The sequence below is a fragment of the Malania oleifera genome, chromosome 7, assembly GCF_029873635.1.
Source record: "Malania oleifera isolate guangnan ecotype guangnan chromosome 7, ASM2987363v1, whole genome shotgun sequence".
NCBI lineage: Eukaryota > Viridiplantae > Streptophyta > Magnoliopsida > Santalales > Ximeniaceae > Malania > Malania oleifera.
This window is the reverse complement of record NC_080423.1, coordinates 25,231,582-25,250,739: the sequence shown is the minus strand read 5'-3', so window position 1 is coordinate 25,250,739 and position 19,158 is coordinate 25,231,582. Positions and strand designations below refer to the sequence as shown.

At 36.8% G+C, this 19,158-nt stretch overlaps 1 protein-coding gene across 6 annotated transcripts; it reads right to left on the bottom strand.

Moving 5' to 3' along the window:
• Positions 1 to 106: 106 nt before the first annotated feature.
• Positions 107 to 4,711, bottom strand: LOC131160427 (myosin-binding protein 3). Of its 6 annotated transcripts, XM_058116102.1 has the most exons (5): positions 2,747 to 4,568; positions 2,403 to 2,621; positions 1,210 to 2,294; positions 888 to 1,110; positions 107 to 706 (listed from the first exon to the last, which is right to left on the bottom strand). In XM_058116102.1, the coding sequence occupies exons 1-5, from the start codon at positions 4,236 to 4,238 to the stop codon at positions 684 to 686; spliced, it is 3,042 nt and encodes a 1,013-aa protein (XP_057972085.1). In that variant the 5' UTR covers positions 4,239 to 4,568; the 3' UTR covers positions 107 to 683. The 6 variants fall into 6 exon arrangements, with proteins under 6 accessions (XP_057972085.1, XP_057972082.1, XP_057972081.1 ...); XM_058116099.1 differs by having other exon boundaries at positions 888 to 2,294; positions 2,747 to 4,697; XM_058116098.1 differs by having other exon boundaries at positions 195 to 706; positions 847 to 2,294.
• Between the last annotated feature and the right edge of the window lie 14,447 nt (positions 4,712 to 19,158).

Sequence of the window (19,158 nt, the reverse complement as noted above, 5' to 3'; positions counted from 1 at the left end):
ACCAATCGCAACATGAGGGCTGTGTTATCTGTTATTCGGAGGGTATCATGCTTATAAATATTTTCTAGCTTGTTAAAATCAAATTTTATGTTAGTGGAGAAAAATGTATAACAAAATTTGAAACAAGGATTTTAGTGAATCCTCGCTCAAAAATTTTTTTATAGCATTAATACCTGCCACAATATACTTGAAGATTCAGAGAAATGTGGCTTACATGTAATTATGTAAATCCCAAATTTTCCTGGATAATCAAAATCCATATGGTGAATCAATGAGAATATTAGAGAAGAGAAGATGAGGGAAACAGATACAGAAATGACAAAGAAAATAATAAAAGAAGAAAAAAAAGCTCTATGAATTCTAAGTGGTCTGATAACACGTGGATGCATATTCTACAACTTCCTGCCTTTTCATCTTTCACCCTTGCTTGAGAAAGGCTTTAATGTGGAGAACCAGCAAAAAAAATAGGCTTTTCTGAAGATCAAATGAGGGTGAAAAAGATGAAGCAGACTTTAATCTTTAAGTCTGCGTATCATTCTTCTTTCTAATCGAGCAAATCATTGAGGAATCTCCCCGTCAGAAGATTTTCCTGTCACTTTGTCGATGGTGCAGAATTTTATGTGCCTTTGGCTACTGCGGTGAAGTGAATCCAGTCCTTAAAACTCCTAACATATGCATATTCATCAATTGTCTTGAAGGAGGCAATCTGCATTTATCAAATGCATTAACCATGTTAACATTTCAAATTCTTTATATAAATGGAGTCAAAATGTTAAAAATTTACTATATTAGCATGAGATTAACTGGAATTATACTATCTGGAAGGAGTTTGACAATACCTCTCACCTTATCATCACTTTACTGTAATATCACTTGAGGGCCAGTACCTTTTTTCCTTACATGAAGTTCAACAGTTCTCAGATCACGAAGATGTTGTAAGATTTCTTGGAGGAGATCCATTCCCTTATCTCCTTTCTTCAAGGAACTAATACAATGTTTTAGAAACTCTCTATCTGCCTCGAGAGCTTGTAATCTTTCATAGATATGCTCCACCTCTTCTTCAACAGCAAATTTCTCATTCTCCAGTTCAAAATTTGGAATGAAAGAGTTCTGCATTCCATTAGAATCACAATCAATTTGTTGTTTGGTCGCTATACCTTTTTTGTTTTCGATGTCAATTGCATCAAATAAGGGAAGAAGCCTCCTTGCCTTGGTGTTGATTATTTTGCTCTCTGGATGATTCTTTTCTCTCATATCATAAGAGAACCCATTGACAACCTCATTTTCTTCTAGACTGCTAAAACTGTACCTTTCATCAAATGCTTTGCCATTATACTCTGACAAATTCTCAATGGGTTTGACATCCTCGAAGAACTGTTCATCATCTCCTAGTGTGAATAACCTCTCCTCCAGTGCCTTGAGCTGCTCTAGAATGGACATTCTTTCTTGTTCATATTCTGCCAGAGATTCATCAATTGCTCCCAAGTGCTTCACACAATCAAGTCCCATTTTGTCTAAATTTAAGACTTCATCTATAGGAGTGCTTTTATCACTGATTTCTTGGTAATTGAAAAAGCCATTATCCTCATCCCTTGCTTCAATATTAATATCGATGGATAGTTTATCGCTGTCATCTGCATTGCTGCAAGAAGCAGAAGAGTTCCTACTTCCACTTGCATATTTTCTTCTTGCCACAATCTTCTCTTTTGCCTCATAATCCAAAACCCTTTCACGGTACATCTCCAACTCTCTCTCCAGTTCTTGTTTCTCCTTCTCTCTCTTGATCATGAGCTCATTCAGAAGCTGCAAGGCTTCCTGGTCATACTCAGATTGTTCTTCCATCATCCTCTGGTATTGCAACGCTTCCATCTGCATTGCTGCCTTTTCTTCCTGAAGCCTGGTTATCATAGCCATGGTCTGGTTGGCAGCTATAGCAGCGGCACTTCTTTCTTCTTCTAGCTCGAGATATAAAGCATTCAGAGCCTTTCGTTTGGCTTTCAATGCCAATTTCAGCTGTTCAGTGGTCAGACCACCATCACCACCACAACCAGCACCACCTTCCATCTCACTTGCAACACTCCCATCCAAGGACTCATCTGTTCCCCATTCTTTCTTCTCGAATGGCATTAACTTCTTATGTAGGTGGTGGAGACCATCCGTGGAAGTCGGCGTTTCAGGAAATTTCTCTTCCCCAGCCTCATTTGCATCTGTATGCATGGATAAGTGGTTTATCCCTTCTGGATTCTTGTTAGCTGGAATCGTTTCCTCTTGTCCAGTAGCTTTGATATTTGAATCTAAGGTCAAAGATTGATGTTAGAACTGTCTTATGTGGTCTAAGTGCTCATGCAATGTGCCAAGTAATGCATGAGTGGAAAAGGTTAAAATGTAAATTCAAGTCTTACCATGGTCATTCTTGGCCACATGTTCATCAGGGCTGTTGCATATCTCATTGCTATTTTTACACATTGAAGGTTGATCTTCTTGTGGGTTTGCCAATGACACAAGTGGTTCTTGAGCTTGGATCTGATCTGCCAGCCCGTGGTTAAATACTTCTGCGCCGACCAGGACCTGGGATTTGGTTTCATCTTCCACTGATTTGAAGTCAATTTCTTCTTCAGATGCTGTTTGTAAATTTTTTATCAATACTTGTAGATTGAATTTAACATGGATATAAGGATGTGAGAAAAAATTGAGTGATCTTTTAATGCATCCATGCACACAAGTGCATATAACAAATTCTCTGTACCTGGAGGATCATTTAGTTCTTCAATGGTTGCAACTTTTACATTGCTGTCAGCAGTGAGGGTTTGGGCTGCCTGACTAGGAGTAACTTGTTCACATGCCTTCCCTGCTTCTGCATTTGGTCCTGAACAATTCTCTGCATCAGCCACATCCACCCTCCCTGCTTCATTTATTGCTGAACAATTTGCTGGCTCGGCCATCTTCACACTTTTGTGGTCGATCGACATTGTTTCTTCTTCATTATCCTCTGCTATATGTTGTACTGTTGCCCTTGAGACGCGCATATGCTCTGCATCTGAGTTGATCTGTGTTTCTCTCTCTGATTCAATAGCTCCATCTTTCTCGGCAGCTTTTGTTTTTTCTAGAATCTCATCCATTTTATGTAATGCTGCCTCCCCTGAAACACACATATGGTCTGCAAATGAGTTGATGGGTGCCTCCGCTGAGAGACACATATCAGCTGAGTTGATATGTCTTTCTTGCTTTACTGAATTTTTCTTTGAAGATTTGCAGGATCTTAGGCTTGCTATAGTTGAATAATCAATCAATTCAACAGGGATTAAGCGGTCGAGATCATGATCATTGTAATTCTTTGAGCACCCACTGATAATGTCGAGAGATTCATCCTGGCTATTACAAATTTGAAACCTGTTCTCATTAGAAGAATGATGGGTACGGCCAATGTCCCCGTGAAACTGTTGTGAAAGTTCAGAAGTGCCTATTTTGTCTTCATTTCCCTTCTCATCGGATTGGCATTTTGATAGAGCTTTCAAACAATCCTCTTCTGCCAAGTTTTTAAAGCTAAAATTTGCAATATCATTAAGGATGTGATGCTCCATACCAGCTCCTTTAGCGTTATCTTCTTCTTCTCTGCTATAAAATTTGCAGTCATCTGTCATGCTGCTGGAGTTGCATAGATTTGAGTCATCACTTCCATTGCTGTCATCATCTACTAGTTCTAAAATCAAATTTCCTTTCTGGGTATTATAATTCAAATAGCCCCAAGACGGATTAAACAGCAAACAAGGGTAAAGCTTACTGCTTAAGCGCTCATTACAGCAAGAACATCTATAATTCTTACCATGATCAATTCTGTTCTCGCTCACCCATGAAAAGAAAGTGATCTCCTCCATAGACTTCCCATTGCCACTTGGTAGAGAGGACAGGCAATCCTGGCACATATTTTGTGAGCCGGCCAACTTGCAGTGATTTGAGTAGTAACCCAATTTTATCAGTTCAGTGGCATGGCTTTCACAGACAAGGTCTCTATAGGAGTTTTTACTCTCTCCCGGCTCTAACATATGATCAACTCTGCAGCACCACAGGCATGGCGGTTTGAGGCCGACGTAATTGGCAAACTTTCTGATGAGATAAGAAAACAGAGAGTTGAGGAGGAGAAGAATTATCAGAACCCATTCAAGGACTACATAGACTAGAATTACAGTGATTCTGTTGGTGTTTCTATGCAACATGGTTGCAAATTTGTTGGCGGACATAGCTGCTGCAATTTTTAGAGAGAGAGAGAGTTCCTTAACAAGGTGGTCTGGAAGGAAGAGGCAGTAGAAAAAATGTAGGAAAGGGAATATCAGAGGAAAGGAAGAATGTGTTTGAAGGTTAGAGAAAGCTACACCTACTGGGCGACCAGATCCCTGCAAAGATTCTTCTCGGAATTCATTTTTATTTTTTCAATGGGCAGGTGTTTAAGTTTAAGATATGTTTTTGTTAGAAAGTGGGATGTTCTAATGATAAAATTGTAGTGACCATTATGATCAATAGTACAAGCAATATAATAGTAATGTTGATCCAAATGTACGACGGCTGAATTTCAAGTCAGATCTTCTAATTGTGGATAAAAATTTAAAAGACAGTAATTGTATTGTTTTTTCTTCACTCAGCCTGGCTCTCAAACTTTGGCAGGAAGAAAAGAGGGAGAGAAGTGGCAGAAAGGTATGTTTCCTTCTAGTCTCCCTGTGCATCAAGGACTTTGTTTGAGGAAAGTAAAAGAAAAGAAAGAAAATAAGAAATAAATTTATTTTTTATTATATTTATTTATATGAAGCATTCTTAAAAATAGAAATTTATTTTAATAGAATTAAAATTTTAAAATAAAATACTATTGGTGTGTAAAATTAAAATTGTTTATTGGTTCTAACTTTGTTGCATATATATATATATATAATCAAACATGAAAAATAAATTCCTTAATATTTTATATTTTGATGTTTTTAAGTTCCAAACAGGGCTTAATTTGTATGACTGAGGACAGCATTTTCCCTCTTCCTTTCCAAATGAATCCTCTGGAAATGGGAGAGAAATGGATGAAAAAAGTATTGTATGAACACTTATGTTTCTTTCATTTTCTTTCCTTTGGGAAGGGAAGGAAAAGGAAGGCAGACTTTCCCTCACTGCGCCTCTCTCTCTCTCTCTTCTTCCCTTTCGATTCTATTTCCTTCTTACCAAACACATTCTAAACTCTTTCCTTGTTTCCTTGTTTGTATCAATCTAATTTGGCTCTTTCTTCGTTAAAAGGGTGTGGGAGTTATGTTCGCACAATTACAAGCTTAGTGAAGTTTTTGTATCTACTTTAGAGAGTATGGGACTCTCTCTCTCTCTCTCTCTCTCTCTCTCTCTGTAAAGTCTGATAAAAAATATTATTTATGAATTAATGCCCTACCCAAAAACATCCTTTATTTGAGGTGCAGTCTGGCCCACTTGTGGGGGGATCCGTAGACAGCTATCATACCTTTTTTCTTTTTTTCTTTTTTTCTTTTTTTTAATACATTTGGGGATTATTTTATTTTTTCATTCTAAAGAGTAAACACACTATAATCTAAGATCCATGTAGTGTCATTTTTTTTTTTTTTTTAACTTCTAGTCTTATGTATGAATAGAAAATGTATATTTTTGAACTCAAAAAGAAAATTTGGAGAACCTGGTAACCATCATGCAAACATTATTCAAATATTCATAAATCTTTTTTTTTTCTTAGTTACTAAGAATTGTAATTCATTCTCTCCTTTGATATGTTTGAGAGCATACAGTTTAATCTTTAAGTTGCTAGAAATGTGGCAAAATTTAACGGAATTTAGTATTAGAATTTGTCAAGTTTTATACAATTCAAAATTAATATATTTAAATATCTTATGGACTAGGGTTAGAAACAATTCCTCATTTGTGAGCAATTCAATTGCTAGGTCGGGCAAGGGATTATTCCTTGCATAAATAAGTAATTCCCAAACATTTTTCTTGAGCCCCGTTTACTAAACTGTAGAAATCTCGTGTATATTGGAGAGATCCTGTGTATATTAGAGAGATTTAGGGGGTATTTATTGTATATCATTGAGTGAGATTCTTTTAGGTGATTGTTTCCATATTTAGAGTAGAGATTGTATTATAAGTAGTTTGTATTGGCTTGTACAAAATTATTCAAGAAATATAGGAATTATTTATTCTGATTTCTTGGTATCAAAGCTAGAAGATTAAACCTAGTTATCAATGGCAGAAATCGTCGGCCAAAGTTGACGTTTGATGACCTCTGAATCTCATGAGGTCCTCCAACAGAGTTTCAGTCTGCGATTCGCCCCGTCTCCGCATCAAGGGGAAGACCTCTCGAGTTAGGGTTTCATACTTTCATTTTTCATCACAGTCGTCGACTATAGCCCATTACTCGCTCGCGGAGCCTTGTGAGTCAGTGACAACCCTCACCTCCCAGTGTCGCCTTACCTTCGCCTATTTGCCAGTTAGTTGTTCACGCATCGCTCGCTCGAATCGCTCATAGTTACATTCTCCACGAACCACCGAACCAGATCATATGGAGGTTACCAATGAAGAACACATTGACTATGATTTGAGCGAGCCAACTATGGGTGAGAAACTTGAAAGCTTAAATTTACTGAATAATGGTAACAACACAAGCCATGAGAAACAAGATTCTTCACCTTACACAAAACTTCCAAGTGCCAACTCTATTCATATTCTGCTTAAGCAAGCCCCACATACTGATGATCGTGCACCTTTGTTAGATTGCCTTTACACACAAGATGAAAAGGTTATCTCAAATTCCACAAATATTTCTTCAGGTTCTTTAGCCCAAAGAGGTAATTTTTTGCAAGCCTTGAATATAACCTCTAAATCCAAAACTCCTTGGATTATTGATTCTGGTGCTTTTGATCACATGATTGATGTCTATCATCTTTTCTCATCATATTCACCCTGTGTTGGAAATTTGAAGGTTAAAATTGCAGATGGATCACTCTCATCTGTCGCAGGAAAAGGGAATATCCAACTCTCTGACTCCATCACACTAGAGTCTGTTCTTCATATTCCTAATTTATCTTGCAAGTTACTATCTGTTAGCCAGTTGACTAAGAATTCCAATTGTTCTGCTAAATTTCTTCCCTCTCATTGTGTTTTTCAGGACCTATCATCAGGGAAGACGATTGGCAGTGTTAAGGAGTGTGAGGGACTCTACTACTTTAAGGAGGCGAATGTGAGTGAACAATGTAAAACTGCTATTTGTGATTTTGCATATGTTTTTAGGGATATTGAAATTTTGTTATGTCATTTTAAGATAGGTCATCCAAATTTTCAATATCTAAGACTTTTATTTCATTCCATTTGTTCAAATAAAACGTCTTCTGAATTTCAATGTGAGATTTGTGAACTTGCAAAACACCAGCATAATTCCTTTCCAAAATCTACATACAAACCATCTAGACCCTTTACCATAATTCACAGTGATTTATAGGAGCCCTCACGCTTTCTTAATCGCACTCACACGAAATGGTTTGTTACTTTTATTGATGATCATGCTCGCATTTGTTGGGTTTACTTGTTGAAAGAAAAAATTGAAGTCAGTTCTATTTATTGTCAGTTTCCACTCTATGATTCAAACACAAATCCAAACTCATGTTCAAATTTTACGTACTGATAATGGTACAGAATATTTCAATGATATCTTCGGACATTATCTTAAAGAAAATGAAATTATTCATCAAAGTTCTTATGTGGATACGCCTCAACAAAATGGGGTTGCTGAACATAAAAATAGGCATATTCTTGAAGTAGCTTGGGCATTAATATTCACTACAAATATGAAAAAATATTTTTGGAGCAATGCCATTTTAACAGCTACACATCTCATTAATCGAATGCCTAGTCGAGTTCTTTCTTTTGCCACTCCTCTCCAAAATTCAATGAATGTTTTCCAAACTCTCGACTCTACTCTAATCTCTTTCTGAAAATCTTTGGATGTACTATATTTGTTCATGTTCATGCTCACAATCGAGATAAATTGGAACCTCATGCCATTAAGTGTGTTTTTATTGATTACTCTCCTACTCAGAAAGGCTGCAAATATTATGATCCTATCATAAAAAAAAAATTGTTTGTTATCCTTAATGTCACATTCTTTGAAACCACTCCTTATTTCCCAAAACCCTCTCTTCAGGGAGAGAAATGGAGTGAAGATCGATTCTTTGATTTCTGTGTTGATGAATCTATGTCATACACTTAGTCTACCATTGCATCATTTCCTAACCTGTCATGTACAAAAGACCACTTAAACTTAGGGGGAGATGCAGAAAAACAAAGCAACATAGAAATACTTGTTTACTCAAGAAAGCCAAACAAACACAGAGAATAGGGAGAATCTCATACCTGAGGCACCAATAGAGTTGGAAATGGTGATAACTACGAGCAATCATAAGTCCACGCCCAATTCCGATCAGGTAATTGATGGTCATGAGTTCCCTTTTGATAAACCTATACCGTATGACATCAATTTACCCATTACAGTCAGAAAACAAACCAAGTCATGTACCTAATATCCATAGTCAAAATACATGTCATATAAAAGTCTTCCTACAGAATATCGTGCTTTTACTTCTAACCTTGACAAGATAAAAATTCCAAAGAATATAAAGGAAGCCTTGAAGACTCTTGAAGGGAAAGAAGCTGTAATGGAGGAAATGTGAGCTCTGGAAAAGAATGGAACTTGGGACGTTATGAATTTGCCGAGAGGGAAGAAGCTAGTTGGTTGTAAATAGGTCTTCATAGTGAAATATAGAGTTGATGGGACAATTGAACAGTATAAAGCCCGACTTGTTGCGAAAGGGTTTACACAAACCTATGGCATTGACTACATGGAGACATTTGTACTAGTGGCAAAATTGAATACAATTTGGGTCCTCTTGTCCTTGGCAGCCAACTTGGATTGGCCATTGCAAAAACTTGACATTAAGAATGCGTTTCTAAATGGCGAATTAGAAGAATAAGTCTACATGACAATACCTCTAGGTTTCAATAAGAGAGGTGAAGAAAACAGGGTATATAAACTCAAGAAGTCCCTGTATGGACTCAAGCAATCTCCTAGAGCATGGTTCGATAGATTTGTGAAGGTGATAAAAAAAACCAAGGACACTAATAAGAGCAATCAGATCACACTATGTTTTTTCATCAATCTGAAAGTGGTAAGAAAACAATTCTAATTGTGTGTGTTGATGATATAATCATAACTGGAGATAATACAGTGGAGATGGAAAGATTGAAGAAAATCCTAACTGCTGAGTTTGAAGTTAAAGACCTGGAACAAATGTGATACTTCTTAGGAATGGAAGTTGCTAGATCAAAAAAGGGTATTAGTGTCTCTCAGCGAAAGTATATCCTTGATCTCCTAACAGATACTGGCATGCTTGGATGCAAACCTAGTGAAACCCACATTGAAGCAGTAAAGAGAGTTGAAGACTGTAAAATATCAACTGAAAAGGAGAGGTATCAGGGATTGGTTGGTAAACTCAGTTGATAAACTCATCTATCTATAACATACCAGACCCGACATTGCATTTGTAGTTAGCGTGGTAAGCCAACACATGCATTCACCCAAAAAGACTCACCTAGATGTCATATACAAGATCCTTGGGTATCTCAAGGGCTCTCCAGGCAAAGGACTCTTCTTCAAGAAGTGTGAAAGTAAGGAGGTAGAAGTTTTCACAGATGCAGATTAGGCAGGATCAACAGAAGATATAAGGTCTACCATCGGATATTGCACCTTTGTATGGGGAAATTTGGTGACTTGGAGGAGTAAAAAACATAATGTAGTGGCTCGAAGTAGTGCTGAGGCTGAATTCAGAGTAGTTGCACAAGGCATATGTGAAGGACTGTGATTATGGAAACTCTTGGAATAATTACAGTTCCCGGTGAAATTTCATATCAAACTCTATTGCGACAACAAAGCACCCATTAGTATCTCTCTCAATCTAGTTCAACATGACGTGACTAAGCATGTAGAAGTGGACCGATACTTTATCAAAGAAAAGGTTGAAGAAGGAACCATTTGTATGACATATGTACCTACCAAGGAACAAACCGCATACATCTTTACTAAAGGGTTAGCCCGACAGAGTTTTGATGATTTCATCTGCAAGTTGGACATGATCAATATCTATGATCCAACTTGAGGGGAGTGTAGAATTCTGGTGTATATTGGGGAGATCCCGTGTATATTGGAGAGATTTAGGAGATATTTATTGTATATTATTGAGTTAGATTCTTTTAGGAGATTATTTCCATATTTAGAGCAGAGATCGTATTATAAGTAGTTTGTATTGGCTTGTACAAAATTATTCAAGAAATACATAAATTATTCATTCTGATTTCATAAACAAATCGATCCTGAACATGGTTGAACTCGATTTGTTTAGTTAGGCTTTTGGATAACCCATTTATAGGTTTGTTTGGGCTTGTTTGCAAGCTTTGGATGTGTTACTTTAGAAGCTCTCTCTTTTAAAGGTCCAAAAAGGAGTGACAAAAAAATGTCAATTTACAGTCCAATTAATTTGATTTTTCTTATCTTCATTGTCACTCTTTTCCCAATCCTAAAATTTTTACTTTGACAAATTAGCGTAATTCTCCACTTGGTACAAAGAGTTAGAGAGGCCGAAGTTGCTATTGCTGGTAGTAAAATAGAAAATAGAACATTAATGCACATCGCTAACACACGGCTGCATTTTTATGTTTATATATGTTTTTTCAATTTATTTAACATTTACTTCTCATTTAAAATTAATCAAGCCTTGACATCAAACTAGTGTTATACTTAAACTTAGCTAAACTTCAGTTAACAAGTTTAAATAGGTATATTTAAGCTTGATTTAACTCAACTACTCAAATGTCCATAGTTTTACTAAACAATTGTAAAGTTTGGGTCAATTTTGAACAAGTTTTAACAATTACATTCACGCGCCGTTTGAAAGCATGAATTTCAAATTTAAAATTTGAATTTGGATTAATTTGGACCAAATTTAATATAATTTTATGCTACATATTATCATAATCCAATACAAATCTAAATTCAAAATCTTTCCAAACGTAGGGTCAAGCTTAATTAAAATTTAACTTCATCTTTTGAGTTTGAGGTTAACTCGAAATATAATAAAAGAAGTTTGAAATGATGAAGTCCATTAGATTTTATTAGTAAAGCAAAGTATATTAAATATATAGATTACATCATAAGAATGGAGCAAATTAATAAAGAATATTGAGAAAGTACTAATAAGGTGTGTTAGGATTAGGAAACTTAAAAAGCAAACGCTCCATCCCTCCAAAAAATTCTGAGAAATCTGAATACAGGACAGTGCTCATTCAAAAGTCATTGCCATAACTTGGGATTCTATTTTTAAATTTGAAAAGAGAATGATGAAACATAGCTGTCAATAACGCCGGGTATTGTGGAATGGCTAAGAATGAAAATAGAAAAAGGAAAAAAAGAAAAGCCAATTGGAAAGTGGGAAAAGGGAAATGAAAATTTAGACAATGAACCAACTTTGGGGGGACTGTGATGGTGACCTTGGAGCCTTTATCATATAAAGCTGCAATAATGTGGTGCCCATGTGGCATCAAAATCTCTCTCTCTCTCTCTCTCTCTCTCTCTCTCTCTCTCTCTCTCTCTCTCAAGCTCTTATCTGGATTTGATAGAAAAAGATAAAGCATGCCTCCTGCCCCACTAGTAGGGAGAAAATCAAAGATGGATACCAAACCATTAGACGAAAGTGAAAGTAAGTGAGAAAAATCAGAGTGCAAATCCAAGGAGAAAAAAAAACAAAAATGCAAGACTGGCTAGTAGTTCAGTCCTTTGTGGGGCTATGATAAATGATTTCCATATTTGGTACTAATGTCAAATGCACCAAGTTATGAAAATTAATGATGTGCGTGAGCCTTGTTTGTATAAGGAGCCCATGATGGACATGTTTTAGCACTTGAATATGGTACTGTTGTATGAACTTGGTTGAAAAAGTCCCTTACAAAATAGATTGTTGACCTACTTTTATACTCATTCAAAGTCAAACTTGGAGTTACAATTATTTCTAAATCATGCCCAAAACATAACTAACCTTAATTTGAATAATAATTCACAGATATTCTTCAATGTTAGTACTTTATTGCAATTGACCTAAACTCATTTCTCTTTTTCTTTTTCTTTTTTTCAAGTGATATCTATTTGAAAGGCTCTCGAGGTCAATTTTGTAGGCAACTGTTGTGAAAATAACATCTCTTCCAACAATGTATAGTGGAATAACGATATTGTTGTAAAAAGATCAATCATACACTTGCATACAATGTAAATGGTGAATACAAAATTATTCCACAGCTATAGCAATATAAAGAAAGTAAAGATAAGAGCAACGACACCAGGGATTAGGTGGTTTGGGGAAGCTTACATCCACGGGAGCAATCGCCAAGAGATTTCACTATGAAAATCAAAGATACACACTGAATGATCTTCTCTCCTTCTCTTACCCCTCCCTTACTCTCTTACATTTCAAAATATGGCAAAAATAACATATATAACAAGCCCTCGGAGGCTTCCCTCTAAATCCCCAACTGTCACAATGTTTACATTCAAAATTCAAATATTTTCTCACAGCCTCGAAGCACTCATTGACGAGAACAAGGCACTCGTTGACGAGACAAAGAAGACCCCTCGTCGACTAGTCTATCCACTCATCGATGAGTCTTTAAACTCTGAGATTTTCTGACTCTCGGTATCTTCTGCACTACACTAAGAACACATCCATATGTTTTTTTTCCTTTGTTTATAAACCCCCGAAGTATAAAAGTCACACGATAAACAACAATATTCACCTTGGCAATTATACGCCCCTTAGGAGAACCCAAAAAATATATCTGACTGCTCCACCTTGAACCCAAAACGCTTGGTTGGGACCGTCTTCCTTCTAGTATTTAGAGAAATGCACCAAGTCTAAGAAACACCGCTTGAACTTGCCGATGGCAGTTTTAGCTTCTACCATCAACCCCGATATAGTTGTAGATGCAATATCCGAAGACTTCACCTTAGGCTTCCAACAAGACCTTTCCACAACAGAAAACACAAACACTGCTGCAAGTCTTCTATCACCAAAGCTCCTTATATAGTCTTCAACAAATCTCAAAACTGACGGCTCACTCTGTTGCTTGTTGAAACGCCCCATTATACAATCATGGGTGACCTTTGACATATCCCGGACATCACAATCCGTCCTTGGGTACCATACGGTAGAAATTCCATATTAATTCTCCATAGAATTCCCTTGAGACAACAAACAAAGTCTCCTGCGGTTCCATCCATAAAGTCATCCTGAGATAACACCAATCTCCCTGCAATTTTGTCCATGCTACTCAGCAAATCAAGACCCATCTTGGTCATACCCAACACATTCATGTCAAAACCTTTCAGCAGAGTTTCCAACTGATTAGCCTCAATCAAAGCCTTTCCATCTAATAACATGTTATTCACACACAACATATACATCACTCTACGACATCCTATCACCCTCTTCCAAGTTGGAAGCCTCATCAACTCACACACCTGAATAGTGGTCTGATGGTACAGATGGGCCCACCGTGATTCTACTAGTCTTCCGAGCTAAAATTCCTTGCAATATGAACTATGTTATCTCTGCCCTGAGTCTGTTGCTCCACCTGCATCACATGCCCATTCATACTATGATTCCATTGACCCGAGATAGAAATCCTTGCATTTCTTCCCTGAGTCCCTAACTCCCCTTGAGTAACATGATTGTTGTTGCCGCAGCTTTCTAACATTTGTTTCTCTTCCTTTACCTAAGTATGTTGTCTCATGACTCTATCACCAAAAGTTATGTCTTCAATCACCCCTTTGTTTGCTATACGATCACCCAACTTACACCCACCTTTCTCATACCCCAAAAAAAATGTACCATTCAAACATAACACCAAGCCTAGATCCGTCATAACTAGAATAGTGTACCAATAAACATCCACTTGCAATCGAGTAGTCTACCGCAAAACCTGCCTATAATTCACTTGCAACTTTCTCATCTAGTGATACCTTTGGCGATCGGTCACACGAGAAACGCGCCATACTCACTAAATTTACCAAGAAATACTCTGGAAGCCCTATATATAACTTGCCATGCTGACAAAACTTCATGAACAAAACCAACGTACTCAACCCCAATGTTTGACTTGAGAATCTCTCTCCCAATTTGGTTCTCCACCTCAACCATTGCATGAAGTATACCAAGACTCTTCGTGATAAACACACGAAATAAATAAGTCTATTCCCTGATGGTATCATCATCAATTCCCAAACATCTGAAAAAATGTAGTCACCAATATGCTTTAACCACATATGCCACAGGATACCTCACTCAGATTCAACAGTTGCAACTCCACCTACAACCGTAACACTATGCACTGCACAGAAATTTCCCTCTACTTTTTCCCCTTTCATCACTATCAAGTTATCTTCACACATTTTCATTTCTCCACATTTAGACTCGTAACAATACCCATTATGGTTTAAAGTCCCCAATGAAATGTCATTCTTCCTTAAACCCAATTCATGTTTTATATCACATATGGTTCTTACAACATCATTATACATTTTGATTTTGACATTTCCAATAACAAACATTTTGCACGAAATATCATTTTCCATCAAAATACAACCAATATAAACTGACCTGTAGATGTCAAACCATTTTCTAGAATAAAAGCATCCAGTATCTAAGATTCAAGAATCACTCGTGAGGCACTCCGAACCCAATGAAACACGTAGCATATCTTTATCACTACATTATGAATCTTCCTCCACTACACTTGCAGATTTTGATGAACCCTTAGACATATATCGGCAGTCCTATTTTCTCCAAACTAATGGCGGAGAATTCTCATCCATGACGTGATACAATACGTCCTTAACCAAACAAAAACGAATGATTGCTCCCAATTCATTCCAAGTCATTGCATCCATGTTATCCGATTGAAATTTTGTATAAACCTTTCACCAAACCTTGTTGCACTAGGAGATCTTTCAATTCAGAAGTCATACAACACACGTTCTGATACCAATTGTTGTAAAAATAACGCCTCTTTCCAAAATGCAAAGCAGAATAACGATATTGTTGTAAAAGGATATATCATACAATTGCATATAATGCAAATAGTGAACACAAAATTATTCCACAACCATAACAATATAAAGAAAGTAAAGATAAGAGCAACAATATAAGGGATTACATGATTTGGCAAAGCCTACATCCACGGGAGCAATCGGTAGGAGATTTCACTATGAAAATCAAAGATACACACTCAATGATCTTCTCTTCTTCTCTCACCCCTCTCTTACTCTCTTACATTTCAAAATATGCCTAGAAGAACATATATAACAAGCCCTCGGAGGCTTCCCTCCGAATCCCCAATCGTCACAACGTTTACATTCAAAATTCAAATATTTTTTTACAGCCCTGAAGTACTCGTCAACGAGAACAAAGAACTCCTCGACGAGATGGAGAAGACCCCTCGTCGACTAGTCTATCCACTCGTCGACGAGTCTTTGTTGTTGCCCTGCACCAAGAACGCATCTATATGTTTTTTCTCCCTTTGTTTATAAACCCCCGAAGTATAAAAGCCACACCATAAACAACAACAACCTTGTGATACTTTACACTAAGAAGTTTATGACTTGCCTTAGTTCCTTGTTCTTGTATTCACTTTTATACAGTTCATGAGTGGAGGTGAATCTTCATAGGTGAGTGTGGCTTGGGCAAATGAACTTCTAGCGTGGCGAGGATAAACTGACTTTTAGTCACCTAATCCTTTTTTGTCTTTACAATCTCCCATTATATGATGTGCTTATGTGTTGCATTCTTCATAACTCGAGGGTTTAAATTTCTAGGATTTTTAGCTCATAGCTCTATTTAAACACATTTTTCTTCCTTTTTATTTTTTTTATTTTTTTATATAGCTCTATTATTCCTAAATGCAAGTCGAGGGGTTTATGTAGACATTCTTTAATCCCCTCTCCTAGTATTCAGAGGGAAAGGTCATCCCTTAATCATCGACTGCTCCTCCAAAGGCAACATTGGCATTCTCATCACTCTTTGAGGGAGTTCCACTTTTGGTTGATAAGGAAAAAATCCCTCATTGCTAGAGTTAGCAAGATTGAAACAATAACCACCATCTTCCTAGTGGTTAGAAGGTGGATGGTCAAGCTCCTAACCTTCCTCCGTACAGTTTCTAGGAAGCATAAAGCTTGTTTGGAGCTCTTTGCTCACGAGGTTACACATTGATACCAATACTTTCAACTATGTGACCAACACTATAAAAAGGCTCAAGAAGTGGCAAGACTAGAAGTTGAGCTTAAGGTTGCTTGTGACAGGATGACTTCTCTATCTTTACTCATAACTCAACTCTTCAATGTTGCACAAAAGAAGAATTTGAGACATTTAAAGATCTAGGATCACCTCCGAGCTTTGTGTTTTGAGGTTTTATAGGTGAAGGTGAAAATGACTGAAGATATGGACTCCATTCACTAGCTACACGACTTGTCTATCCTAGCCCAGTTTTTGAGAGAACTATTTTTTAACCTAAGATGTATAGAATTTTTAGGCGAAGTCCCAAGCATTGACCAAATTATTTTTGTAACCTTGAGTAGACTAAATGAAAATATTCTATTTGGCTATATGTGTAACGACTTGCTTAATTAATTGATTTTTTTTTTATACTATAACATTCTACATGATTTAATACCATACTGGAAGTAAACCCAATCAATAACCTAAGCAGCGAGAAGCATAATTCACATAGACATAACCATATGTAAATGTATACAATACCATACCACACAATACCAGAGTACTACATGTTTTCCAAAATATATACATACGTCTGTTCCCCAAAATACCCTCTACTAGTTAGGGTATACAAAATCATTCCCAAAAATGTATTCACTCTCTGATAGGGCACTACAAAAACGTCTCTATCTGTGAGCCTAGTCTGCTCGCCTACCTAGATTACCTGAAAAATAATTCAACACTGGAATGAGCCAATGCTCAATAAGAAGAAATATGCTATTACTAGTGTGTGGCAAGTGAGCTATTATATCATGAAAATTTATTTTCAAATAAACATGTATAATTGAATATATACCGAAGTATGAGTGATAAAATCCACCACCCCTGTCCCTATTGCTTAACATGATAATGTTGGAGTTTATTATTCAAAATACTTCTAATATAAGTAAATATGTTCCCTATTTCTGCAAATCTATACATACGTAATAATAACTGAAAATATTCCTTGTGGCTATCTGTGTGTCATGACTTACCCCCTCATGACAGGGTTGTGCAGCTCGTAGGCTGGATTTACCCTGACTGGCCAACCAGGAATAAATCACTATACTCCATAGGGCGATCTGCCCACCTCAACTCATATTTGGATGGGGAGCCTAACCTCTTCAAGGGCCTAGGTGAACGACCTTACCACGTATTATCTAAATAGGTGATTACACTCATAAAGTAACATAGTATCTGTAGCAACGGTACCGTACTCTGTAGCTGCAACTCCAGTAGGGTCTGATATCATATAATATATTTCTATATATATATCTATCTGATTTACCATGATTCTGAAGTACTGAATTAACCATGATACTGCATACTGCACTGTAATTCATATATCATAATATTGAGAACTGTATAATCATAACACTGAAACTGCATAATCATAATACTGAAATTGCATAATCACAATACTGATATTCGTGTAATCATAGTACTAATATTCATAAAAATCATGGTACTAAAATATTGTACAATCAGAATACTGAAATATTGTAAAACATATATTCGTACTATATTCATATTCAAAAGCCACACAATACTGTAATATGTAATTTTCATCATTAAATAAACCGTATAATATTTTAAAAAAACCTAACATAGCATATTCCCTTACCTGACTACTGGAAAGCCCCTATGAAATATTAGCCTAACACCCACAGCGCCTCCTACAAAACACCCTGAAAACAATATTTGCCAGAACTAAATTTCAGTATTTCATCGCCTACATCATTTCTTATAACTACCATAAGACCAAAAATAGGCTAAAAGATCTTACCATGAATTTGGGATGAAATTCAACTCGATCCCACCAACGATCCGTCCTAGCAAACTTGAAGAGAACTCCGCCAGGAACGTCGTGGTGGCTTCGGATCGTCAATCCGGCATCTGGCAGGGCCGGAAACAAAGAGAGAAGGGAGAGGGTTTGTAGGTGAGAGAGAGGAGAGAGAGAGCGGTGCGGGAAATGAGTAAAAATCTAGTTTTTATCTATTTATAGGGCGGAATTCGTCGATGAGTCCTTCATTAAATTCATCGACGATACCTTGTGTTCGTCGACGAAATTCAGAGTAGCCAAAACCGTCTCTCGGTATTTTCTCGTCAATGAAGCCCTGTATTCGTCGACAAAATTCTTTAGACCTTCGTCGACGAAACCCTATGTTCGTCGATGAAGTTTGGCAGTTTCCTTAAAATTATTTTATTCTCCAAAATGCAATGTCGTCGATGAACGTGGTCTACGGCCTCCTTCTGTTTCTGTTTCTATTTCTCTCCCTCATTATTATTAAAATGTTATTATTCTTCGAGTCACTACAATATGTCTCTTTGTTGCCTCATTTGACTAATTAGGTTGTCGGCCAAATTGTTAGTGCAATATTTGCTTCAACTCATTACTTGACCCAACTAGAAAATTTCCTCAAGTTATTTATCCCAGGTGATCCCATCTAAACTCTCTAGGAGAGTGATACACCTTCGATGGTTTTCCTAGTAAATTGCAAATGGTTGGATGATGAATGGTTTGTGTCACCTCAAAAATAGTTTGTCTAATGCCCAAACAATGTTCACTTAAGTGAGGTTACCTTATGCCCAGATGATTTTTGTCATGTGTCTCATGCTTGAGCGGTCTCCATGTGATTTCTTGGGCAACGACCTTGGTATTGCATTAATCACAATGCTCCAAAGGGGTACAGTACACAAAGATTACACAAACACTTATAATGTTAGATACATATGATTTCATTCAGAACCTATGTGTATGGTC

Coding starts and splice junctions, on each gene's coding strand:
- LOC131160427 (XM_058116097.1), bottom strand. CDS start 4,238: ATGTCCGCCAACAAATTTGCAACCATGTTGCATAGAAACACCAACAGA. Junction 2,622..2,746: donor AGAACTAAATGATCCTCCAG/GTACAGAGAATT, acceptor ATTTACAAACAG/CATCTGAAGAAGAAATTGAC. Junction 2,295..2,402: donor TGTGGCCAAGAATGACCATG/GTAAGACTTGAA, acceptor CTTTGACCTTAG/ATTCAAATATCAAAGCTACT.